This window comes from Glossina fuscipes, unplaced genomic scaffold (genome assembly GCF_014805625.2).
Source record: "Glossina fuscipes isolate IAEA_lab_2018 unplaced genomic scaffold, Yale_Gfus_2 238, whole genome shotgun sequence".
Classification (NCBI taxonomy): domain Eukaryota; kingdom Metazoa; phylum Arthropoda; class Insecta; order Diptera; family Glossinidae; genus Glossina; species Glossina fuscipes.
In genome coordinates, this window is record NW_023998581.1 from 519,268 (window position 1) to 546,865 (window position 27,598).

A 27,598-nucleotide genomic window follows, 5' to 3' on the forward strand; every position below is an offset into this window, starting at 1 on the left:
GCATTTCTCCACAAAAAAATATTGAAAATAGTGTTTTCATATATGAATATGAATATATGAAAAGCGGATATTTATGCGAACATATTAAAAGTAACAATCGTCATTCTGAGAATATCTGAAAACTGTATTTTTCCAGATTTGCAATTTATAATAACAAACCATATCAGCCAACATGATTTACACCAGATAATATCTTGATTGCTACTCTTGACGAAGACATCTTAGTAAAAGTATGTGATTTCGGTTTAAATAAATTTGCACAAAATGATTCAATTACGAACACTTTATGTGGAACGTTAGCGTATATAGCGCCGAAGATATTACTTAGTAGAGGCTATGAAACTTATAGTAAGAAAGTTGACGTCTTTAGCCTAGAGGTGGTACTGTTCACTTGGTAAGTTTCAGAAATAAAGTAAGACATTTCCAATTTCAGTAAATGTATCTTTCTTAAAAATAATGGGATTCGAAAGTTATCGTAGCGTAGACGTTGCCTCAGTTACAGAACAAATTAAACAAGGAAAAGCGCATATTGTTGATTCCTGTTCCCCGTTACTTCGTTAATTAAAACACTTCTGGTAGTTGCTGCTGTACGTAGACTTTCGATTGAAGAAATCATTCAAGATAATTGGGTCAAAGATTCGTAAATGCTACGCATTGCGGAAAAATTGGTGGAAATGGACAGCACGAAAATTAACAATGCAGCGAATTTTATTGAACCACTGGTCGAACGTTTTAAACTATTGTACACAAGCTGTTTTACAACTTAATATGAATAATCTCATTAGCTTAAGTTTAAATATATTTATATTTTCTTCCTTTGCGCGAGCATAAATTTGAATTTTTTCGAAATATCGCAAAGTTCAAGCTACAAGCTAGATTTCGCGCTATGCCTTTTTTATATTTGAGGTAAAGTATTTTATTTTATTTAGTTTATTTTATTTTTATAAAACCTCCAAAGAAGACATTTGAATAACATTTTTTTTTGTTTTTCCATGGATATGTACATCTAATGTCTGTGACGTGACTAATTCCAAATAAAACATATTAGAGGTGTGTATTTAACGTGAAAAAAATGTTAATATAATTCAGTGGCGAAAATCTTTGCTATAGCCCTGCACCAAAGTTTTAATATAATGTACAAGGTTACATATTTTGACCATTATTAGGATGTCGAAACGTTTTATTAATTAATTAAGTCTAATTTAGTTCAATCTTCTTTTAAAATGTTAAGGTTAAACCAACAAAAATTACTAATAAATTTATATTAACGAGTTGAATTTAATCCAATTAAAATGCTGAATTTTATCCTTTTATTGATTAATTTTCTGGCGAAGCTCATGTTCTCCAACATTAGATTCTTATTGCGCATTTCTTCTTGCTATGTTTTAAGGTCCGGGACGAATTTTTTCAAACTTTATCGCCATCTTATAGGCATCTTAACATTGTAGTGTGGAAATTGTCGCAAAAAAAAAAAAATTGCTGGGGTTGGAATACTAAAAAGGAGAATATAATTTGTAGCAAAGAAACTGAAGTCTACCTTATCACATCTTCATATAAAACATATTTAACACCGTTTTGGAAGCGTATACCAAATGTCTTCTTATATAACATGAAAAAATATTTTTAGAATTATGTATATTTTTTTGACGTGCTTACTAAAGGTTGATTGAGTATTGCTTCACACTTGAGGGATGTCTTATCAATTATTTCAAAGCTGCCGCAGGACACGGTTTTGCTTCAAAAAGTGTATAAGATTCTATTAAAGAACACATTTTCCTCTCTTTCTTAAGTAAATTTTTGCACACTACCCAGATTAGATGACCCCGTTGCAGTGTTAGTATCTCTCGATGATTTTTCGCGACGCCGCGATATAATATTCTTCCAGTTATGCGACAATATTTGATTACGGTATTTTGGTGTTGTAAAGGTATAAAGCAAAGGGTTAATAGCTGAATTTAAAGGCAACACGAAAACCACCAGCCAGGCATAGATATCATCTAAATTGCGAGAATCCGCTTATTAGAGAGTATGTCTTTTCGAAATAGATGTCACTTACTTGATATATTGTAATTGAAAAACACCCATATTTTCATCGCTATGATAGGCGCCCAACATAAAATATCCGCAAGTACGATAAAAAAAAAATTTCACTGCCAACTCGTACTCCAGTAATGCTAACGGCGTCGCCTTTCTGGTTCGCCATATAGACACTAAGAGTGCTATATAGAGCAGTGTGATTATTAGGAGTAAAGAAAGATTGATACCCAGAAAAAGAAATGCTGAATATTGCCAGCCCAACGGATAAGGTTCTTGAATGTGTAAAGGAAAACAAATGCCTGAGTAAGTGCCGTAATATTTCGTGCTTGATTGCCACAGTATTACTGGCGCTACCGCCAAAACTATGCCCATTATCCAAATAATTATAAGAGTTATAAGAATTGTTTTAGAACTTATACGATGATGACTTCTGAAGGGATCAGCGATTAATAAGAAACGTTCCAAAGACATAAAGGCCAATATAAGCAAGGAAACCTCAGAAGAGCTAACAGCTAAAATGCCCACAGCCACACATTGCCAGGAAGTTATCCAATCCAGAGCCACTCTAAAAATAGTGAGACATAATATTTGCAATGCATTCCCAGAAATGGGCACTAATTACTTATTTTTACGCTTACCTGTGATATTCATCACGATAACTGTAATCCAATATGCCAATGGTTAGCAAATAGAAACCCATCAACAAATCGGCGAAAGCTAGATTTCGTATGACCATCGCTACAGCAACATTTTCATCCCGATAAGTGAAACGACCCCACAGCACCATAATATTACCCGTTATTGTAATAAACGCCATAATCCATACGGAATAGCGCAAGACGGGTTTACTAAGTAAATCATGAAATGTTGATAAGCCGTCACTGATTGGCCTGCACATCCGGACGTATGGTGTCATTGAACAGTAATAGAAGCGATCGTATATAATGTACTTCAAATTTGTCATAACATTAATACTTTCGAAGTCGATAGACCCGAATGGAATGCCCGTTAGATTTAAATAGGAAACATTCAAATGTCGTAGCAACGAACTATGGATTTGTAATGGGGTGTAACCAAGAGATCTGCAGAAGGAGCAATAATGCTTAAATGAACATGGTATTTATTAAAAGAGAAACGTACAAAGCTTCCAAATATTGATTACTTAGAAAAGTATGAGAGGATAAATATTTCAGGGGATTGCCAACTAAACGTCTGCAAATAAAATAATTATAAAAAACGAATACGAAATTGTAAAATTGCGTCATACAGCAACTTAAAAAAGCTTCTTCTCAATAAAATATTTACATGCAGTCAAGAATAAAAGTACAAAATGATTCCAGTTGTTTAGTAATTTAATCAAAGTTAATGTTGAATATGTGTTTATAACCGAGCTTTATTTAGAACAATTTTAAAATCTAAAAATTAAAATTTTAGTTTTTATAGATAGGCAAAATGATAAATTCGACAGAGTGGATATTTACTCACATATTTCACAAGCACATTAAATGGTGCACATTACAAAATTCAAATCAAGTTCAATATAACTCCTTTCCCGTTTTGCTTTTCTTATGAAATCTAAACACATGTGACCATGTGGACGCCTGTAAAACGTACACAGAAATATACACAAGTGTCGCCCATTTAGCAATTCCACAATTCAACATAAAACGGTACAAGATTTGCGCATATCAGAGATTTATAGCGTCTCGATACAACCCGATTTCAAAAAATTGAGTTTTGAGTAGGCAAAACATAGATTAACTATAACTTTTGATGAGAATTAATTTTGTGATCGTCATTACTTTTCGAATATATATTTGCGTACATTGTACAGCAATGTTGAATCTCATTTTCTTTTTTATTCCTTTTTTTTTTATAAACGCTTGAAGTTATACCACTCATTCATTTATATATATATATTTGAAAAGTAATTTCATAATAAAATTTTCATCATAAAATGTTGCACTTTAAGATTTGGTTTCCATACGGTACGGTACACGTTGTAAGATACCTTGTACACTGTACAACTGTTTTTCATTTATATTCTTTCTAACCTTAAATAATATTTTATTTTATATTTACTATTATGTGTCTTAGTTTAAAAGAAAAAGTTTCGTATAATAAAATTTCCAGACAGTAGGGGGCGAATTACCCATATTAAACGGCGGATGCTTGTGTATAAGCAAAATTTTTTTTTTGCTTATAAAATTTTTAAGAAAAACGATTACGACATAAGTATCACAAAATTCGACCTAATCTGACCTGTGTTAGCAGATTTTTCCCTTCAAACACCATCATAAGAATTTTACTAGGCGGGTGAAAATACGCGAGAGCAGCCTACTAACATATGAAATGATATACCCGCCTATATAACCTAAAGATTCATCCAGTATGTCCGTATCATTTGGCCCCTATACCCACTTTTATGTGAAATCGCTTCTATTTATATTTTTACTTTTTTAAATAGCATGGCAATCCGATTCACTTTTAATACACATTTGTATGTGCGAGGGTTATTTAAATGCATTTCATATAAACCCTCTTCGACGCGCTTTAAACGTGAAAACGTGCCATTTCGTTAATTTCTTCAATAAAGGCATTAGTGAAGATTAAGTTGAAAATACGTTGACCTAAACTGTCGGGCATTGCTTTATTTATTTTTTTACTCGTAATTTTTGTTTAAATTCCACACAAAAAGTTCAGAGACTGTAATAAATAATTATTATTAGTGTTTCACAGGGCATTTAAAGTGTTCATTGTGGGATTATTTGATGCGGCCAATGAGAATATTCTCTTAATAGGTTAATAGAGATGTGCATATTTGCACATGGTAATAATTCTTCTATAGTAATTATTTTATTTGTGCATTGCATCAGATGGATTATATATTTGTCGTGACTTTGTTGGGGCTGTTAGTAAATTTTCAGACAAGAATGCATTTTCAAGAATAACTCGCCCAAGTCCGCACGGCTTTATGATTATGTACGCGGAATACGCTGAATTATGTGCGAAAAAATTGTGGGAAACACGCAATGTCGCGGCGGGCATGCTGCCTTATAGTAAAGTACAATCGGCATTATTTCAAGAAGTAAATACCCTTTATTTTATTCTTATCGTCTGCCGTAATTTAATTCCTAATCTGATACTAGTTTTAAAGCGGTAACAAGGATTCTGAATGGTCTGCAGGAGATCAAAGCCGGCCTGTCATGATGCCGTGGAAACAAACTAGTTTATAGAGAAGCCTAATTTGCATGCAAGGCACAGACTTCTAGTCTATTGCCGTGCATGACTTTCAGTTGGCGGAGCTCCTATGATGCGCAGAAATCGAATTTTACCAGCTATAACTGAATTAATGCTCTGGTGCTGTACAACATTAGTAGAACTCAATAACTGCCTCAGCTCAGGTTGAGATTAAATATTTTTTAAAAATTCCATATTAACACAGAGACGTTAATCTTTACGCGATGTAAACTAATTATCATTTTCGAAGATATATGTATATAACTAGTAAAATTAAAAACCGCATTCTTCAGATCCCATCATAAGCTCGATCCAGGTATTTTCTTTGATTTAGAATCGAATCTTACATATCTTCTTACTGAAAAAAATCGATTTTTTTATTACAATGTTAAAAAACTCGACGACAGTCGAATACAGTTCCTATGTCTTATATTATGTATTTGTTTATTTCTTTATAACCACCATAGCAGGCAGGTTGCCGCATGCAGAGGCGAGCTTTATGGATTCTTTAAAGTATATACACTTTCGACAGGTATCAAATTCCGAGTCGATTTAAATACATCTCTTTGCCCGTCTATCTTCTTGAGAACCATCAAATTCTGAATCGATGTTAGCATGTCTGTCCACCTGTCTGTCCGCCTGTCAGTTTGTTTAGAGATTAATCTATTGTTTCTTCTTTTATGGTTTATAAGTGCTACGAATACTAGTTATAATGTAACGATGGTTCATATGTCTATTACTTACATATCTCTGATGTTGTGCAAGCCGTAGAATGCTTTCGGATGTATGTATGTTATAAGATTATCATTTAAATTTCTGTGATGGCAAAAAAGAAAGGTGAAATTTTAACTTAAATATTGTTTTAATTACATTAAAATGATACGATAACAACATTGAGAGGTTTAGGATGCGGAAACATTGTTGACGCACTTTTATTCGACGAACACAAGCCAATTTAATTGACATGGAACGAGAAACAAAGCTTGAATTCAAAACATGAGTACATTCTGTTTTGTACTGGTGCATGAGATTTTGTCATTTGGTCTTTAAAAAAGCTCCCTCCAACACGTCGGTCAATGAACGCCGCCATTGACACATATTTGTCACCTAGCAGTGAGTACCTTAAAAAGATACATACAAAATATCCTGAGCATTTGCTTGAAATGAGGTTCGAACTGCGTTCAGCATAATAGAAGTTTGTAGGTGTTGTCTATCAAACATCCGAAAAGCCGTTCTTGCAAAATAATGGTAAACGCGTGAAGTTTTGATAGCTCTCTTTTTTTTGTTAGAGATGATAAATATGTGTCAGTGGCGGCGCTCGTTGACCGGCGTGTTGGAGGGAGCTTTTTTAAAGACCAAATGGCAAAATCTCACGCACCAGTACAAAAGAGAATGCACTTATGTTTTGAAATCAAGCTTTGTTTGTCGTTCCATATCAATTAAATTGACTTGTGTTCCTCGAATAAAAGTGCGTCAACAATGTCACCGCATCCCAACCTCGCAATGTAATTATCATATCGTTTTAATATAATTAAAACAATTGTCATATAGTTATCTTGTGGTTTTAATACAATTTAAAAAAAATTTTTTTAAGTTAAAGTTTTTTCTTTCTCTTTTACCATCGCAAAAATGTAAAGGATAATCTTATAACGTACATACCTCCATTTTTCGCAATATCAGAGTATACGTAGAATATAAATAAATGTTATGTAGAATATATATAAATGAATATAAATGCTCGCACAAGGGACGACGTCTACTTGTTTAGTACTTATTGTGATATATGTGGCATTCAAATTTAAAACATATAACTTTTTTTCTCTGCATCGAATCTATCTTATCATTTTCACAAAGTTGCCTTAGCTTAATTACTTACCCAAACTTAAACGGAATATTAAAGCTGAGAGGAGGCCAGATAATACCAAAAATAAAACGCCAATCGCAATGCTCCGTCTGTAGACCATAATCAGACAGCATTAATTGTCGTTAAATAATAATTTTCATTTCTTGTCGTCTAATCAGATTTTTCATATTAATATTCAAAAAAAAATGAAAGAGAGTGAAAAAAGTGATACTTAATGCTGAATCGTTTTGCTAAATATTAATGCAGTTTAGTATTCTTTTTATAGCGTTGAGAAGAATAGGCATCTGCACGTTCTTGTTTGCTTGCAGCATTTTAGGAAATTTGTTTACAATCGTAGTTTTAATTGCGTTTTTTTTCAGATAAATTGAGTAAAAGACATCTATCTCTTTAAACTTTGATAAACACTGACCGACATCTTGTAAACAGTTGAAACTTACGCTGTTCAAACTCCAGTGTGTAAGTTATCTATACTTGAAATTTCAGGAAAATTGAACGCGTTAAGTCCGTTTTATGAAACAATCAATTTTAGCTTTTAGGACAAATTTATGTTCACATTCAATTGTTTATTAGCTTATCTTCACGCTCAAATTGTATCCACCACTACCAAGACGTTTGCAAGGTCTTCATAAACGAAGAAAGCTTGAGAGATATAAGTATAAAGTATATATATATATTTGGTCAGAATCAAATTCTGGATCAATCCAAGCAGGTTCGTTTGCCCAAGGATATTTGTCCTCGTATATGTCTGTGTAATGTCGGTTGAAAACATTCTCTTGGCCGCAAAAATGAAGCTATTCAAACTTGGCAGAAACATTGGGGGTTCTTGCACCCTGGTTGGTATTGAAAATGGGCTAAATCGGTTGAAGAATATGCCCAAGGTACTATGTCAACTGAGTACACCTCTGTTTTGCAAAAACAACGGAAAATTGATTTTTCGCTCATTAGTCATAAACCACATCAGATAAATTTTCAAGAATATAGATGCAATGGTATCTGCATAAAAATAGGGAAAATGGTCCTCGTCTGTCCAACATTAATCCAACTAAAACTTAATTTTTTTTCCACCAACTTTAAAACGCGCAAAAGCAAGCATCAAAAAGCCGGTTAAGCATATAAATTCTTTGCAGGTTTAAATTCGCAACGCATCGAAACATGTCAGTCTATTCGGCCATCCATATGACCGTCAGCCCAACTGTGCAGTATCTGTCCGCAAAAATAAAGATATCGACTACAAGTTTGTAAAAATGAGTCAAACCGGTCAAAAGTCACCCCCATACATGGCACTGCAACAAATACTGTCAACAACTTCGTTTTTCGTGTTTTTTGCTTGTTACTCAGAGAGTATAACACTTGCACCTTGCAAATTTCCACTTTTATTCTGCAAAAAAAAAAAACAGCCGCGCCCGCACAATAGTATGAAACGTAAAAATTTAGTTTTTTCGCTTTTTCCTTATTCTTTTTTAGGAATACCGTGATGGGTATGAAAAATAACAATATAACTTCCTTGTTAAACCTTCAGTATATTAATCATGTCATATAGCGATATATGCCTTACTGTCATTAAATAACGCTTACCACGTTAAATTTAAGTTTGGAAGGTCAAAATATAATTGGTGCACACACACAATATCTTTTGTCACACACTTATTTTTTTAATATTTTTTATTCCCGCGTAAGTAAAACTTATTTGCCTTGCGAATCGTAAGGTGTCCTAAAGTTTTATGCGCCAACAAGTGTCTTTTGCTCCTCACGAGTTATTTACGTCTGTAGGCCAGCGATTGTTTGTGTGCCGTGACCACACTATAATTTAATGGAAATGAAATTTACCACTCGCGCAAGCAACATAAGAGCAACAGTTCAAAGCTGACCTATATGCAAAATAAAAATTTTTATATAAACTTTGTAACATGTGGGTGTGTAAAATGATTTGCTAGAAATACAACTCTGCGTAACAGGGGTTGTTTGTCCTCATGGACGATCAAAAAGAGCAGAAAAAAGAAAAATGGGGGATTGATCGATGTGGGCAGGTAGAGTGAATATGACCAAATTTTTGGCCAAAAAACTAAAAAAAAAGAAAATTAAAAAGAAAAGAAAAGATTGAATAATGAAAAAGAACTGGCGTCTCGTTTTGCACATAAGCTTGGAAAAGAAGGACAATATGCGTATGGTAGTGTGGAATAAGAAGCAACAAAACGTTGATAGAGAAAAACGAAATAATGATTGCAAAAACTTTCTTTTTGTAATAAAGGCCTTGTGACTGAATTAGTTTTATTTATTGAAACTGTTAACGAAATGAATTTCTCATCTAACTGATATATCTAAAAACAACAAAGATTGCAATGAATCAGTCTTCATGCTGTCGTTGGGGTGTGTACAACCAACTTCAGCGTGTTACTCAATTAAAATAAAGAAAAGAGTCAAACATAACCTAGAAAGCAAAAAATTAAAAAAATCTTAGTAAAAAAGCATCAATATTTCATCATCACGTGAAATTATGAATATCAGCAATGGATTTCTATTTAGTTACTGGATTATGGATCTAAATTTAGGTTAAAAGGTCCAATCCATATCAAATACAAACAAAAAAAAAAAAAAAGATTGCAATGAAAACAATTTGAAAACATTTAATTTCTTATGCGAAAAGTCAAAACAGCCTTGTGTGAAATTTAATTGATTGACCCAAAAAAAGGCCAGAAGGAAAGAATACGCATTAAATTTTTTTTCATACACATGTGAAAGAGTAATTTTATGTGAAAATAAAAATAGAGACATAAAATTCATGATCTCTCTTCTTGCTGCTTTTTTTTTTTTTTTGTGTCAGTTTAAAGAGACCTAAGTTAATCGTCAAAAAAGTTACGCAAGCAATAGTGTAAACTTTCATACAATGGTATACGGAATTTATTTTTTTTATTGATAAATAGAGTAAAATTCATTCATCTTAATTGACTTTTGCTTGTCGGTTCAATATATACCACCATAAAGCAGTTTCAGTCGCTTGTATATAACCAATAAAGAAATTCCGAAACCTAGAAAGAATAAAGAGAATAAACATGTTGGTAGCTGAAGCAACAGGTCTTTCTATTCTATATCTCATATTTAGCGACGTGCGAAAACAAAAGAAAAATTTGGTAAATTCATAAGTTTAGCTAAGATTAAATACACCTACTTTATGTATATACAGTACGCTTGAAGCAATTGGATCCGTTTCATGTCGTAACTTAAAAAAAATGTTTGCAGGTACTCGTGTATGATTGCCAATGTAAAACGTTAGTAAATAATTTTTAAAGTTTACCTCTTTTTCGCTAAAGATGGTTAACTTTCGGCAAGAAGGGATTTAGCTTTTAAAAAAACGATAAAGTATTTGCTAGCAAAAACTTGACGAAAATACGTAGCATAACATCACGTAGCCCGCATTTTTGCTTTGCGGAAAGATGGGCTCTCTTCACTTGGTTCGCGCCTCTCCTAATGTAATTGATAAGTAAATAGTACCGAAAGAGTAACAAAGGGATGAGAGAAATTAGACAAAAATGGAAAATATAAACATAAACACTTGATATTATAAAAAATTAAAAAAGAAATATATTGCTATCATATACTGTATAGTATGTGTATACTATTGGCGAAAACTCGCACAATAGAAAGTGTGTTACAAAAAAAATGTTAACAAATTTATTGAAGTGCATTGTTTTGATATGTTGTAAAGGACGCTAAAACCTCTCAGAAAAATCTAACTTTATGACTAAATTCCTTCATAACTGCCAACATCGCCACAAATATGCCCTCTCCATATACTTAGGACCATAAATTAGTTATGAAAATTCTAACGAATGTAAGGAACCTTTGCGGATATATATGCGGAACTCACCACGTAGCGCGCACAAGACAGGTTTAATATCAAAAACTTGTTGACTTTAAGATATCTTATTTTTAGTATTTTTAGGGAGAATACTTGTTTTATTTATTTATGTAATATCATTAGCCTGTAATGAAGTATTTTCATTTTCAGTAAAATTATTACTATTTTCACTGATACTATTTATAATTACAATAATTTTGAACTGAATTGTTGATGCTAATATACTTCAATTAATAACTGTATCAAAATAAATTAACATGAAACTTTTGATGTTTTACATTAGAAAATTCTTTATCAATTAATAAACTTTATAATTGCCCTTTCTTACAATTCCATTAAATTGTTTATTAATTACTTTAATTACTGTAGTAAAAATTACTAAACTTTCAAAAGGTCCATTACGACCTATATTTAACCAATTAGTAAATTAATACAAATTCCTTATTCTCGACCGTTAATAATTTATTTGCTCCTATTAATATTTCTTCTTCATTAAACTTTGGTTCATTATTTAGATTCAAACTTTAACAGGTTTAGTTTTTGCAATGCGTTATACTGCCGATATTAATTTAGTATTTAACAGTGTAAACCATACTTCTCGAGATGTTAAAAAAGAATGGTTATTGCGAACTCTACATGCGAATGGAGCTTCATCTTTTTTTATTTGTATTTGTCTTCATATTGGACGAGGTATTTACTATGGATTATATTTATTTACCCCTACATGACTGGTAGGAGTAATTACATTATTTTTAGTTACAGCTACAGCCTTTATAGCTTTATATCGACATTCGAGCTTTTATGTCTTTTAGTTCAGTTTCATAATTCGTTTCTTGCAAATTGTCTTGAAATTCTCTTAAAATATTTTGTGCGGATCTTTTGCTCTCTTCCGATACGGAGATTGTTTTACCATTCGCTGTTTGAAAACCAGCAGAAACTTCATTTTTGCCTTCTCCCAACTCCGACCGTTCTCCGCTAACTTTTTGAAGTCCTGATGTAACATTATTGACCTTCACATCTTGACGTAGGATTTTCTGAGTGCTTATGAAAGCAAAAATGTCATCATCATCGTCATCCCAATCGTAATTGTTGCTTTTATACTGATTAAATGGTACTAGATCTAAAAAATTTTGGAATAATTTAAATATTGTCTCATCGCGGATTTTAAAAACAACTTACTTTCATTTACGTTGTATGTGTCTTCTTTATCGATATAACCACGGTCTGAATCTTCTCCTAAAATGAATTTAGAAAGTTAGAGTTTTTAAAAAAAGCTTATAAAGAGCTACTTACTTTCTGGCGTAGAATCGTACAAAAGAGCCAATTTTGCTTTTTCTCTAAATTCGCGACTGTAGGTTTTCTTTGGTTTTTCGCGTAAAATATATAAAGGGGACCGTTCCAAATTTCTTAATTTACTCTCGGGTGATACTACAGGACTATTAAAAGGAGATGTAGAAAAGTCCTCAAATATTATCTCCGCAATTGTTTTCTTTTTGTTGTCATCTCATCCTTCTGGAGAGTCCTCAAATACTACATCCACAATTGTTTCTTGTTCTTCGGGAGCCTCTACATTTTTTACTTCTTTCATTGCATCCTCCGCTTTAGTGCAGCATTCGATTAACTCTTCGTCAGAGAGATGAAATTCATATCCACTTGTCGAAAACTCAGCAACAGACTGTGACAACAATTCATGGCAGGATGTAAATTTTTGAGAGCTTGTCATATTGTCAAAATTGGTTATTGTTGTTCGCGCATAAGGCCGGGAATCCACTGAGGACACAATTTCATCTTCGTATCGGCCCACACTTTTTTAGGTAAGTGGATGATTTTCCAAAACTTGAATAAATTAAAGAAAAAAATTGTTTTTTTTTTGACTCTTTTCGAGTTGTGGCATGGGGATTACTTTTCATAAGGATTCGGGTTCGAGATAAAAATATCAGTTTGCAAAGAAGCGTTTGTTAGTTTTTCTAAGACTTTTTCCGGTATTTCCTATACTTTAGTTCTCATATTTATCAATAAATCAGTTATAGCGAATTATAGATAAAAAACACAAGTTTGATTAAAATTTTTTTCTAGAAAAAAACATTTAAAACGCATTTTTTCTTGGCTCTTTATATAAAAAAAAAGTTCTTTATTTAAAGATTTTTTTTTTTAACGTTTTTTTCTTCATTTGAACATTTTTATTTAAATAAATAAACAAAGGAACAAAAAAAAACAATATTTAATGGAATGAAAGAAGCAGATGAGAAAAAAAAATTTTTTTTCGGTTTAATTTTACTCGAAGTCTGTAGCTTTTCGTAAAGCGCTGTCAGTATGAAAGCGTACAGCGAGAGTATCTGGAAATAATTAAACAGTTTTTTTTTTTTTCATTTTTTTTTATATATATAAACATGTACTTCCAATCTTGCTGCTATCTTGCTTTGCCATTCACGTCTACGCCATAGGCCATCTTCGAAAGATTCATCGCTTGCGGCGATAATATTACCGCAAAAAATTGACTAGAAAACGATTCGGTAAAGGTTTCAAATTTTCGTTGCGCAAACGATTAAACAATTCCAGCCATTGTTTGCTTAGAAACTCAATCAGTTCCGTATCTTTATTGCCGCATGGAGTGGAATTGCTACCGGCTTGATTCGATGCCAATTCACCAGACTTACTTCGAGATTTCGGACTAAGCGATGGTAGAAAGAGATCAACAAAAGAAGCTATTAAACGTAACAGCAATAAACGTATGCGTAAAATTTTAACCTAAATGCACAGGATCCCAACGTGTTAAATTCCAAAGGCTTGCTTACCGCTTCAACTTTATTTGCTGACAATGTTAAAATCGGGGAAGGCATGAATTGGCAGCAAACGTTAACGCCTTTATCAACGATAGTTTCCCAATTGACATGGCCGGTATCGTATAATTTTGATTTTGGCGAGTGGCTATATATAAAAGAGACAGTGGTGCTAATAAGGACATTTGGAAAATAAATAAAAATGAAATAAAAAGAAGTAAAATGGAAAATTTAAATAGAAAGGAACACAACGAAACTACAGAAATAAGTGCAAATAGCTTTCTGTTCTTAGCTTTCTCTATAAAATTTTGTATTGAAAATTTTTCCATACTGTTTACCACAAGCGTAAGCGTAAATAATCCAGTATCTGGCAAAGGAGTAAAGAAGAAGTATATTAGAGCAACACATTTTTTCTATTGTTATCTCATTTGTCTCTAAGTAATCAGATCGAAAGCGGTTCATCGAGTTTGACGGCGGGATGAAACAAAAACTATGGTGGGTCCCGTTGGCGGATAAGAGCGTATTGTTTGGAATGTCGGCCGATTTATAGTGGCCATCCGTGGACACTAATGTTTGCCTGCAAATAAATCATTAAAGAAGAGTCAGAAATGTTATGAAAATCGGTTTAATTACCGGAAAATCCAATTATATGCACTTGCAAAGCAACCGGTCTGACGGAAGGTTTAAAATTATATAACCCATTTCCTTAATATCCAGCCAATTGGCGAGATTTTGAGCGTTGGCAAAAGCATCTTATGTTGACGTAATGAAATGCGTATATGATACAATTACAAAATGTATTTTTATAACAATTAGTACAACGTCCTGTACATATTCTCTTGTCTAACAAGACCAGCTGATACCATCCCATTTTTTTGGTGTGGTAACTATCAGTTGAGAATCCAATCGCTAATTCTCTCAAAGGCGCAATATAAACAACCTTAGCTATTTTGTTATTATTGTATGGCGATTTCCGCCACTATAGTTTTACCTGAACTTGTGGGTGACTCCAGCAAAGCGTTATTATCAGCTTGATAAAGACAATGAAAGACTTGAATTTGTATAGGATTGAAATGCGTAAAATTATATAAAGATTCATAGATTTTTCAGAGCACTTACAGCTATAGGTTTCGGCAAGAGGGGGATGGTGATCCGGTAGCACTAAAAGTTAAAAGTTAATGGAGTCCACGCATTAGTATCCAGCCAAGTGTCACTCGCTACTCATATATAATATTGTGACGGTAAAGGCTCTTTGAGAAGTATTGCCATCAACAGTTTTTGTGGTTTTTGGCTGTAGACAAATTTGCGCGTGGCTTAAAAAGTGTATTTTAACATGAAAAAAGCACATAAACAAAAATTGTTTATTTTTGTAATAGAATTGTAAATGCGGATTGGTAAAAAAACCTGGAACAATTCGGAATGATAGATAAAATTGAATTCGGGATCTTCAATCAATAACCAAAAATTTTGACTTGTTTTACCATGTACCCGATCATTCCAAACAAAGTCTGGCCATATATTGATTTTAATACGTAACACTGTACGCGTTATGGGCTGCAAAGTGTCATCAACATTGAACATGGGCAATTCTCCTTTAGCGATATCTATTTCACGAAGTGTGTATAAGCTAACACCTCTGTTTTCTTATTTTTTCTCGATATTGATATGCAAGAACTGATGCATAGGACTTTTCAAATCTCATTGTTGTCGTTCAAACAATTTGCACGCTTGCAATATATGCCCTGCAAGTATCGAATCATTATTACGCAAGACAATCGCCCGCAATGCGTGTTATATTTTGCACGATGTACGACATGTCAGAGCATAGAGCAAACGATTTAACATAGCCACGCGATAGGCATGTCTGCATTAATATATTAATTATATATTGTTAATCTGAAATTAAATTGAAATAAATAATTAAGTTATAAATGACAATCAGTAAAGACATATGCAAACTTACCATTGGAACGCAACGAGTATTGCGAGGAGGGTGGAGATGGCGCGCAGAGGAACTTAGGTCCACGTTATCTTTGTGTCCATTTTCTCTCTGAAATTTACTCCGGACAGTAATGTTATCAGCAGGAACCCGAGCACATTTCTCCGGTGCAGCTCACTTCTGCTGCATAATCCTGGTCTTCGGAAAAAGGGAATTCGTTCTATTATCGTTGCTTGTAGCCGCATGCCTATTTTTTTTGCCGTCATGTACTGCTTCATTGTCGCGTAGAAAATTTCGTACGCTCTTTGGAAAGCTTCATTGACTTCTTCTGTTGGTAAATCTGGTTTCAAATATTTTAAAACCCACGTCAGACTATTCAGCTTATTTCTGGCAACCTTGCGACCTTGTTTCAAATAGCAGAAGGCGTCTTCGTTCAGCGTGAACTCTTGTAGACATTCCTCGCAATGCAGCTGCTCACGAATGTAGCGTGCTATACCACATCCTGTGAGCAGCCTCAGGGACTCTTCAAGATTGCGGTTTAGCGGCTGAACGATTAGATTTTCGAATATGGCCGGCGCTTCAAGCTCGTACAGTAGTTTTTCGATGAGGAGGTAATCGTCCTTCTTTTCGACTGCTTCTGCCCAGCACTCCTCCTGTACGTTTCTTAGTCTTGCGATCAGCGCCATTATATTTGTGGATGATCGGCACTTTCTGTTGCTATTCCTGATTGCCATGTTGCTGAAAAATCTTTCTAGCAGATCTTGGCTTACCCTGTACGGCGCGATGGTTTCGTCAGGGTAAGCCTCCAGCAGCTCTTCCATAATTGCTTTGAAGTTCTTGATTGTTGCGCGGATGTCAGCAGCTAGGAGGTCCCCAATAAATTTGCTCCGTAAGTATTCTTCTATGTCCTCTAATCATTGTTTTTTCTCTGGCCAAGTTTCGCTGCTGATCATGTTTCGATGGAAGATGTTCAGGAAGGACGTAAATATCGCGCTTAAGTCACAGACGGCTTGCGCTTTTCCGTCGGTATCGTCTACTTCCTCGTTATCGATTGCCGCTTGTAGCGTTGCGACTTGCGCGTCGCTCATTACCTGCATTGAAAGGGCCGTCACCCATGCCGCGCTATAGGCCGGCATCCAACCTCTTTGATTGGAGTGAGAACAATTTTTCGGTCGCATATTTGCCACTGTAGAGATTACATTAAAATTATAATGGTCTTTGTTCGTTTGTATTTTATTAAGAATTGCTGCTAGTAGATGCGAATAGTCGTGCAAAAGCCGGATGCAGTGTGTGCTGCCGTCTGCCCGCTTTCTATTGTATATTTTGTTGTTGTTAAATTTGGGTGTGTATTGTATATTTGCCGCATTTCGGTCGCAGACGACTGCTCTCACGTCCAGCCCCAACTCTTCAGCCGCTTTTATGCTTTCTTCTAAGGCCCATCCCATGTTTTTTTGGGCTTTTACGCGGGGATAGCTATTCAGCACTATGTTGAAAGGGATGAGGAGGCTTCGTGCTGCGAAGACTATCACACTCTGGTGTTCCAGTGTTTTTTTTTTTTGGTTGCTCGTATAGTCGCAGCCCCGCAGTTCGTCATCTGCTCGAGAGTACACCGTCGCGTGGTGGGTGTACACCTCGTCAAAATGGATCTGCACTATTTTGTCTTTTTCGGTTAGCCCAGCGAATTTTGACTGGGTTGACATAGGCGGACTATCGCAGCTCTCGACATGGGCCGGTACGAAGTCGTCCTGGGCCGGTGCAAAGTCGCCCTCTTCGGTCAGTCGGGCGCGTTTCGGGCCATGCGACTGCCGGCGACTCGCAGCCTGGGCGGACGTAGACGGACCATCATAGCTCTAGGCATGGGCCGGTACGAAGTCGTCCTGGGCCGGTGTAAAGTCGTCCTCTTCGGTCAGTCGGGCCCGTTTCGGGCCAGACTGCCGGCGACTTGCAGCCTCAGCAGCTTTTCTTCTGGAGTCCTTCAGGAAGTTGTGTAGGAGAATCGAGACATATGTTTCATTCCTTGATTCCGGGGACATCAACATCTCGCTTGGAGTGGATCGCCCCGTCGATCCTGGCGATGACGCAATCGAGTAAGCTTTAGAAACAGTTCCAATTGATCGAAAAGCAGATGATGGAAAAGCCGGCAGCTATATCTGTAGCTATATATATACCTCAGCTATATCCGCCTACTCATATGACATACCTTTCAGCCAAGGGGCCGCACCATAATGAAGAAGATAACTTGTCGTTGCAAACTCTATCGGCTCGTTCGTCAACGCCTTGTGGACAACTCTTAAATAATACCTTGGTTAGCTGTGATTTGGAGAAATCTGTTGAACATGTGAGCCCTGTCAAGGAGAACCTCGCAGAAAATACGCAACAACCTTTCAAGGAAACTCGATATAATTCGAAAGGCAAAACACATACGCTGACCACTTACAAATCAGTTCCATCTTTGCCACCGCCTGTCGCGTTGGCGAGCACATCGTCCACAGATAATAATGGAAAGCATTTGGAGAAAATCAAATCCTTGATGAACGCTTCGTTATTACAATACTCTCGCGGTAGTCTATTGCTTATAGGCAAATACATAACTACTGCCAAAGTTAAACGGGGTAATCATTCGCTTATAATTATCGACTGTTGCGTGATTGAATTAGAAGCACGCCTGCAACGTCTTAAGATATGGAGAAGTTCCGATTACATGACAGACTTTAGAAACAGCGGGGGAAACGGCTGCGCAAGTATTATTGATATGAATAATAACAACGGAAAATCGGGTTGGAATGACATGATGCCAGCGTTCTTTAAACGCAAGGTTATGGATGAGTCGATAATTAGAAGTCAACCTCCACAGCCATTTGAGTTTAAGGTAGATATCGCAAAATTTAGTTTCTCTATATTTATTTAAAGCAGATAAATGTCTTTTATACTGCTTCATATTTAAGGATCCTGTTATTATAAGCAACCAACGTCGCATTGGTAGCGGACGTCTACAACCTAATAAGTGGTCTGATATTTATATGGCATCTCAACATTATAATAACCACAATTCAGCTGAGATACGAAATAGCGATTTGGGTACATTTATTGTTAATCGATCTTTAAAGTCATTTGTGTATCCTAAAACTGTAATCTTTTTCCCATATTTTCCAGTATCAACGGATGGAAATGAGAGCGAAGAGAAATCGTCTTTTAAGGATAGACATGATATTGTCACCAAAAACTATGTGAAACCAGTAGTGTCCGGACTTTCATTTGTATCTAGCTTGAAAGATCGAGAAGCAGAACAAAGACATGAGCAACAATCTAAGAATCAGGCTGAAGAACCCGAATGGTTCAGTTGTGGCCCAACGTCACGTTTGGATACAATTGAACTGTGCGGCTTCGATGATGACCACGATCGAGAAAGTTTATTGTCGGAAAAGAATAATGATAAACAAGAAGGTTCTGCTGAAGGTGATGATGTCAATAACGACGACTTTAAAGAAAATCGCACTCAAAAAGCTAATTTGGTAAAGAACTTCTTATACTTCCCTAAATTGCAAAAAATTATATCCGTATAATCAAACTTTTATTATATTTCAAGCACTTGTATGAATATATGGAAAGAATTATCATTTTATTTTTGAAAATAGGGTAAAATCGAATGCCACGCCTATAAAAATTGTATAAAACTATTGAGGAGACGTACAAGGGGAGATGAATGCATATTTTTTATACATTTATATATTATTATTATTATTATTATTTTAATTTTAGACTAATGAATTGAATTCTTAGACTAAAAAAAGAGACATTGAGCACTAGCAACACAGGCTATCGGCTCATACATTTATATAAAAAAGATTATATATTATATTTTTCTCTCAAGAAGTCCGAACAAATCTCATAAGCACACAAAAAGTAAATATTACTCAACATGTCATGTTCACAAAAATGTGAGAATAAGCGTCTGAATTTGTTTACATTTGTTCAAGTATTTGTATAAATCAAACGTAGAGTCTCCCAGGGTTTCCAAAAACCACACGTCAGGTTGAACAAATTTATCGATACTTAATGACGTTTTACTAAAACCAGTATCTACGACAACTGTTTGAGAGCCACTGAAGGTATCTGCAGCAATATTGGTGGTTGAGGTAATTAATTTTATGCCTCGCAGCAGAATAAGCGAAGAGTCGTAAGAGGAACCACTTTTCATAAATTTTTAGAAAAAATTTTTTTTCTTATTTTTGCAATATTTTGTTTTTGTGTAACATCTTGTTAGACCATGGTGGGCAATTGCGTCAAAGGCGAAGTTGTCTGATCGAAACGGACGCAGAAATAGCTAGGCTTAAAACGTTATTTTATTTATTATACATGGAATCCAACTAAAGAAAATTACAGTCGAATGTAACATATCTTAAGAGTAAATCTCATACTAATTGTTTTAAAAACTAGTACAATAAAAAGGAAGATGAAAAAGTAAGGGTACTAAAAACAAAGTAAGTTAAAAATAAGTTAAAAAATTAAAAATAATAATTCATGTATAAATAAATAAAAAGAAAAAAAAACATGTACACAGCTAGCACAGGAGCACATCCGCAACAAGAACGGATCCAGGTTGCAAGTGAACTCCTAAAACATGTTACAGACACTGTAGTGGGGGAAAAAAGGAAAAGTCAAACTTTGGCAACTTTGGGGAAAAAAGATGGCTTGCCGGAGATTTTTTTTTGGCGTGTAATTTTTTTTTTGTTGGGGAGAAATTAAAAAATACATTTTTTTATGCCATAGCGACTTCAAGACAAATAATTTCGTGAGAGTTTTGCTTGTAAAGTTTTTGGAAAGAAATTAAAATACATATTCTGTGCTATCGCTACGTCAAGACAAATAATTTCGTGAGAGTTTTGCTTGTAAAGTTTTTGGAAAGAAATAAAAATACATTCTGTGCCATCGCTTTTTCAAGACAAATAATTTCGTGAGAATTTTGGCTTGTAAATTTATTGGAAAGAAATTAAAATACATTCTGTGCTATCGCTACTATTAAAGAAAAGATGGCTATTTATGATAAACAAGGAAACAATATAAGAGTTTTCTAAATTTTTTTATAAAAAAAAAAAACAAAAAACAGAAACCCGACCAACATTGTCTACGTACATTTTTAAGACCTGTGTCATATAAGAAGGGAAGAAAATCTCGAAGCAAAAAGGAAAAAAGAAGGAAAAAAAATCGACAAGCTAATGTACTAGAAGGAGTGTAAAACGCGAAAGAACCAATATAACGTTAAAGGAGCTCTTCGTACCGGTTTGTGCGTGGTATCTCTATGAAGCAAACAATAATTGACATTTCTTTTGAGTTATATTTCCTTAATATTAATCATTGTTTTTTTGCGTTAATTTTAAAACCTATAATTTGTTAATAAACCTTTTAGTTATGGCGATGCGCATCGACGTGGTTGTTAGTTTTGGTAAGTTATTTTATAAAATTGATTAATAACCATTGTTCAAAGTGAAAATTTTGTATTGAAATATTGAATCAAATCATCATGCTTTTCCTTATAAAATTGATTAATAACCACTGTTGAAAGTGAAAATTTTGTTTTGATATATTGAATTAAATCATTATAAGTTTTTGATATATTGAAATATTGAAAGAAATGAAATGTATTCTTATTAAAAGGTAAAACTGGTATGATTTCCTGTGGATGGCGGAGGGACGAGGTAGAAACAATGTGGTCAGGGCGTGGATTAAATTAGTCAAAAGTTTTCAAAATTTTATAGTAAGCATGTTTTATTTAAAATAATGAAATATTGTAGCGAGGCAAGAACCTATCACGTATCTGAATACATTTTATTTGGACACCCCCCATCCGACCGGAAAACATGCGGAAAAAAATGGTAAAAATAAACAAAAACATCCGTGCATAGGTTGAATTCCCGAAACGTTACAACCATTGCAAACATCCATAAGCATGGCAACCGACACGTTAACAATTCAATATAAATGTTGAAATAAAAAATATGAGACATTAAGAATGTAATGTTACTTTAAGTACGACATAGGTAAATCGCGCGTATTAAACAAAGTTGCTTTAATAGCCTTTAAAGGGTTCGATAATAAGAATAAGTGATAGACGTCATTTAAGTTTCTGCAAACAACTCTGAGGGGAGTAAAGAACCTATAATTGCATTTACGTTGACTAAGTTTAATCAAGATAAAGTGTCTACATTTAGCGACATTAAAGCTTATTTCACCAATTATTGCGAGCGAGTCAATAGTACCATTTGTTACTATGATTAAGAAGGAAACCCAAAAACAAATCTATGGCGTCCCAACCCAAATTTCTGAGGGCAAACAGCAAGGATTAATTTTGAGCAGACCCAATTGAATCTACATAGCGCCTATAGGAAGGAGACCACATAACAGAGGCATACTCGAGTATAGGTCTAACCAAACACATGTACGGCCATTTTGTAATGTAAGAATCATCAAGCTCTTTGGAACACCATTTTATAAAACCAAGCGCAGAGCTAGCTTTACTTAATGAGAGAGCCGATAGCCTGTGTTGCTAGTGCTCAATGTCTCTTTTTTTAGTCTAAGAATTCAATTCATTAGTCTAAAATTAAAATAATAATAATAATAATAATAATACTTAATGAGAGGTCAATATGTAATTTAAAACGTAACTTAATGTCAAATAGAACGCCTAAATCTGTGAACAAATCGACGTCCTCCAACTTATGCGCATCAATAAAATACTGAGTAATGAATGGCTTTCTTCCTGAGAAAGAAAGCTTCTTATATTTATTTAGATTTAGTTTAGAATATTCAAAGAGAACCATGCAAGCAGATTATTCAAGCCACTTTGAAGCTGATGTGATTTCGATTCTACAGAGAAGTAAGGAATCAGCTTCACATCATCAGCATACATTAAGATCTTGCTGAATGTAATCACCGAGGACAAATCATTCATGTATAAATTAAATAAAATGGGTCCTAAGTGGCCGCCTTGAGGTACGAAGTGATGAAGTTAAATACCTATTTTGCAGATAAGAGCTTATCGATTTCACTAAATAGAAAGCGAAGCCAGAGGCTTGGAATTTAAAGATAAGTAGTTTATGGTCAAACAAATCAAATGCTTTACTAAAATCAATTTATATGACATCATTGCGAGCGCCACTAGAAAGAGGCTTGAAAACATGACAAGTAAACTCTAACAGGTTGGTGTTCGTAGATCTTTCTTTTCGGGCCACAAGGAGCAGAGATTTTTCCTTAAATCTGAGAAACAATTTCCCGTCTCCGTGAAGAGTTTGTAGAAATCTATGTCCCGCTTTCTACAGTAAAGACATGACCATCGTAAGTCTCTTGAGGGATCCAAGACCGCATCAGCAGCACGCCCGATAGTACCAGCACACTTTGCATGACAAAAACGATCACTGGGCCAATACGAAATGAATCGTACAGATTCAGGGCCTGTTATCCCACGACATGCTGTAAATAAAGAATCCATGTCCAGTGAAACACGAAGATTCCAAGACACAAAAATTTTCAGCAAATTAAACTATACTTCTCACTGTCGTTAACACCGTAAATATAGAGTGAAAGAGAAACGAACTGTAAACAAAGATTAAAAGTAAAAAGAAGGACTATTACCAAGAGCTCTAATTGTTGATTGCACAAAACCAAACAGAATTTCACGTAAAAGATTGATATATTTCATATAAATTAAATTACACACTTTATTCTTTTAAAGGTTTTTATACTTTAGACTCGAATAAAGCTACGAGATACACTCAGAAATTGAATTATTTCTTGCAAAGAATTAAAAACGCGACAACAACACGCGCGCATAGTTGCCAAACTTGATAGATAGCACAATGATAGAGAAATTTCAATATGGTGGATGATAGATGATAGAGAAATTTCAATGTGAAAACACCATCACCAGTGTGATCCAATCATTTCTTGCTGAAAACTGGGAAAGAATTCTAAAAAAGCTGCGGCGAGTGTAAATTAGGCTTCAACCAGGTTTTAGTGAAAGCCAAACAAGAAAATTTCGTGCACGCAGAATTTCGAAAAGAGAAGCGATTTTTTGGCTTTAGACCCTTAACATTTTGGTAAATGAAATTACTAAGCCTGAAGAAACATTTAATTTTTTGAGTGTGGAAGAACTACTGATTTAATATTACGGGGATGACCTCGAGGAATTCCTCTATTAAGGATCCAACCGGCTGCAACGGTTTGTTTAACAAAATTTCCATGTTTTCAGTAGAAACTAACACCTTAAAAGACGAAATAGCTCTATGTTGGGATGGAGCCAACTTGAAAATGCCAACACTTTTCCAATTTGGGGGATGGGATTTTTGCGGCAAAATAATTTTTTATGTCACGATTATTACCTCTCTGCGGGGTACTGCCGCCAAGCAGTCGTCATCCGTATTAGGAATGACAGGATTCACTGGTAGAGAATTTTAAGTTGTAGAGAAAATAGAGGGAGTGACTATACTAGCTTGTGCAATTCGTTTTTGATACAATAAATGATTGTTCTTTATTTCTATTTTAACTAAATTTAAATTTATATAATTTATCATCATTATCATTTAATTCACTAAACTGAAAATAATAATTAATTTATTTTCTTTATTTGACCATTCCTCAAGAATTTCTAATATTTCGTTAAATTGAATAAGAATATTTTTAGGAATTTTAATAATTCCTTCTTTATGTTGGTTAGCTTCGTGTCGTTATGACATAATTTGAAATAGAATTTTATTATCACTACAAAAAGAATTTAAAACTATTAGAGTTCAATAAAACCAAAGGTTTCCACATTTATTTTCGTTCCTTTATTTGTTGTAATATTATATAATAATTTCATGGGACTGTTTCCATACATTACAACGATGACGTGATGCTTCGCGAGAAAGTACTTCCCAAGGATTATTTGCTTATGTGCTAACAATCGGATAACGATGGGCATTAATTCTTCTTTTTTACCAGAAATATTATTTTTGTCTCTTTTTTTTAAAATTTTTCTTCTTAGAACTTTATCTCCTTCAATTAGAATTGAACCAATATAAACACCATTTGGAACCTCTCTTTTTAATCTTTTTCAAATTCCTTTATTAAATACCATTATCTTGTTAACTTCAGGAATTATTGTAACTTTACTCTTAGGAGATTCAAGAATTATTTCTTTATTGTTTTCTTAGGAATTTACATTACTACACTACAAGCTTACAAAGCTTTTTTTACTGCTGCAGAGTCTGTTTATGGCTCAACATTTTTTATAGCAACAGGTCTTCACAGAATTCACGTACTAATTGGAAAAACATTTTTTTTAATTTATTTACTACGTCAATTGAATAATCGTTTTTCAAAAATCATTATTTTGGATTTGAAGCTGCAGCTTGACATTGATATTTTGTTGATATGGTATGATTATATCCTTATATATCTTTTTACTAATGAGAAAGATAATTAACTAAGAAAATAATATCCAACGTGTTACCTTTCGAGGAACGGATAAATCTACAACTAATGCTCCCATTTATGAATTCGTTTAGACTGAAAATGAAGGATTTGATGTCTAAAATGAAAATTTTACTTTTATTTGGCTAAAAATTCTTTTTACATAATTTAAGTATTTCCTTAATGTTGAAACTATAACCGGTTTCACTAAATAGTTTAAGATAAATTTTCGTATTATATAAACTATATGGCAAGGCATAATTCCCGCACGTGCTTGAAAAGTATCTTTGGAATTGCTGGTTGTTATATGTACACACGCAGTTTCTGTTTAAAAATTCTTTTTTCAATGGTTTTTGACCATAAGAATCAAAATATTCTTTTTCTGATTTCAAATTAAAGATGCAGCCCAAAGTTCTCCTGGTTGATTAGAGTCTTCGGTGTCTGCTATTATAAAAGCTGGTTTAGAGCTCAATTTCTGGGGTAAATCATTAGCTGAGAAAACATCTTAGAAGTACTTCTACTTTGTATTGAGATTTATCTTAAGTGATTACTCTACTTGTATTGTATTCATTTTAGAGCATAATTGTCATGTTTCTGTTTTTATCTAGCTCTAATATGGAATCATACCCGTAGTAAACTGTGCAGGTTAGGGCTGATGACAGAACATTAGCCAATTTCACTTTAGTGGTCAGCGGAGAGGTCAAACGCTAGTATAAAACAGCTACCATCAAAAAGTTTTTGTTTTGTATAGCGACCACGATCTGAGTGATTGATCTCGGCTAACTTGAAAAGGGTCCTATAAGCTCTGCTTGGTCTTAAATTTGCTGCGGGATAATCAAATTCGAGTGGTTGCGAGGGTATTTGAACACCATTGACGGACAAGTTAAACTTTTGCAAATAAAAATGCTCAAACTTGAAAGGATGCACGGTTCGACAGGCTGAATAAGCGCTATTGTAAACCATACAGAAAGCTAAAACTATTGGAAGAGCGACATTATCTAATAACAAAGTAGGTTTTGCAGGATACAGAATGAATGTCTTAATTTCTACTTTGTTAAAAGTTGTTTTTGTTTGTAATATTTTATGATTAGCAACCAGTATTCCACAATTAGTAGTTATATGATTCAATTCTGACAGTTATGTGAAAATTGTGATTCCGATATTTCAAGCTGCGTTTCCTTATGAGGAATTTCTATTAAATAAAATGATAATTTTTCCAAATTGAGTATAATGTGTAAATCAATATTATTTAGGAAGAGTTTAGAATGATCTTAAATATCTCCATGCACCTTTGCAACTAATTGAACTTTATTACTCTTTCCAAACAGTCCAGTTAATCATTTTTTAAAACGCGTGAACACCATCAAAAATGAGTGGGATGAATTGGGCTACCTTGTGCGAAAACATTCCACCTCTCCCGTCCAAGATCTAAAAAGTAGACTACAAGAGAAATGGGATAACGTCACTATTTCGTACACAAGAAAAATTATATAAAATACGTTTAAACGACATTATTAAGCAAATATCAATTGTGAATACTATGCTTTTTTCTTCGTATGCTTCCTTATATGAAAAAAACCTAATATTATTGACGTTATGTTTTTTGAGTTCTTGACGTGTTTAATTTTCTTGCCTATTGGAATAATATTATACGTTATGTTTTTAATATTTTAACGTGTACTTACATGTACATATACATGGTGAAATAAATTTTTTATGTTTAAACAATGGACTAGGTTCAACAAGGATTTATTTTTTGTCGAGGGAAAAAAATTCCAATGTTAATGGGACTTACTTTAATTTTCGGGTTTATATTCTAAAAAACTCATGTCAGGTTTCGTTATGTCGTCTCAATACATATCGTAAAGTGCTCAGAAAACTTTGTTTTTTCTGTGCTCAGAAAAATCTGTTTAGAAAGAAATCAGAACCGTCAATTAATATTGGGTTTGCAATATTTCATCAAGTTAGAAAATAATAAATGTAATTTTATTGGTTTTACTCGTGATCAACGGATCCATTTAATGGCTTACAAGAAATATGTAAAACTAAGATTGGATCAGTTTCGCTTATAGAATCTGAGAGCATTCTAGATCGTACGGCTATAGGCGAATTGAGCCCAATTTTAAATATAAGAAAGATGGACAAGGTCTATTGATTGTTAACCCAAAAGGATACAACATAATAATAATTTTTTACCAAAGTGCGTGAAATTAAATAAGACTGATGTTCAGTTGGCTGATATCTCCATATTTATCGACCCTGATGTAGGGATTGATTAATTAAGATTATAATTTGCATTTCCTCAAAAGTTGTCAAACAGTGTTAGGAAAAGTACTAGAATTGATAAGTTATATTTGAGAATTCTAGAAAATAGATGTCTAAAAATGAGCAACTGTTAGCAGTTAAGGAGAAAATTTTGTCCGAAAGCGAATCAT

The 27,598-nt window shown here is 34.0% G+C and overlaps 3 protein-coding genes, 1 long non-coding RNA gene and 1 pseudogene across 5 annotated transcripts; 2 read left to right on the forward strand and 3 right to left on the reverse strand.

Annotated features, from left to right (window-relative positions):
- Window positions 1-448: 448 nt before the first annotated feature.
- Window positions 449-9,008, reverse strand: LOC119642623 (relaxin receptor 2). The gene is given in 9 exon segments (XM_038041818.1): window positions 449-1,997; window positions 2,057-2,144; window positions 2,146-2,602; window positions 2,676-3,119; window positions 3,178-3,249; window positions 6,022-6,122; window positions 6,296-6,384; window positions 7,154-7,291; window positions 8,717-9,008. Coding segments are annotated over 8 exon segments (1,551 nt in total). The 5' UTR covers window positions 7,242-7,291; window positions 8,717-9,008; the 3' UTR covers window positions 449-1,785.
- LOC119642668 lies at window positions 4,750-5,954 on the forward strand. Its single transcript, XR_005248108.1, has 3 exons — window positions 4,750-4,838; window positions 4,914-5,125; window positions 5,187-5,954. It is a non-coding gene; the product is annotated as an uncharacterized LOC119642668 (long non-coding RNA).
- A 4,910-nt stretch (window positions 9,009-13,918) lies between the features above and the next one.
- Window positions 13,919-14,883, reverse strand: LOC119642624 (annotated as a pseudogene).
- A 257-nt stretch (window positions 14,884-15,140) lies between these two features.
- Window positions 15,141-17,045, reverse strand: LOC119642654. Of its 2 annotated transcripts, XR_005248102.1 has the most exons (3): window positions 15,741-17,045; window positions 15,259-15,673; window positions 15,141-15,181 (listed from the first exon to the last, which is right to left on the reverse strand). XR_005248102.1 is itself a non-coding variant. In XM_038041879.1 (2 exons), the coding sequence occupies exon 1, from the start codon at window positions 16,535-16,537 to the stop codon at window positions 15,794-15,796; it is 744 nt and encodes a 247-aa protein (XP_037897807.1). In that variant the 5' UTR covers window positions 16,538-17,045; the 3' UTR covers window positions 15,179-15,673; window positions 15,741-15,793. The 2 variants fall into 2 exon arrangements, 1 of the variants encoding a protein (XP_037897807.1); XM_038041879.1 differs by having other exon boundaries at window positions 15,179-15,673.
- A 790-nt stretch (window positions 17,046-17,835) lies between these two features.
- On the forward strand, window positions 17,836-19,285 carry LOC119642660 (protein cup-like). The gene is made up of 3 exons (XM_038041890.1): window positions 17,836-18,585; window positions 18,662-18,794; window positions 18,870-19,285. The coding sequence occupies exons 1-3, from the start codon at window positions 17,842-17,844 to the stop codon at window positions 19,277-19,279; spliced, it is 1,287 nt and encodes a 428-aa protein (XP_037897818.1). The 5' UTR covers window positions 17,836-17,841; the 3' UTR covers window positions 19,280-19,285.
- The last annotated feature ends 8,313 nt before the right edge of the window (window positions 19,286-27,598 follow it).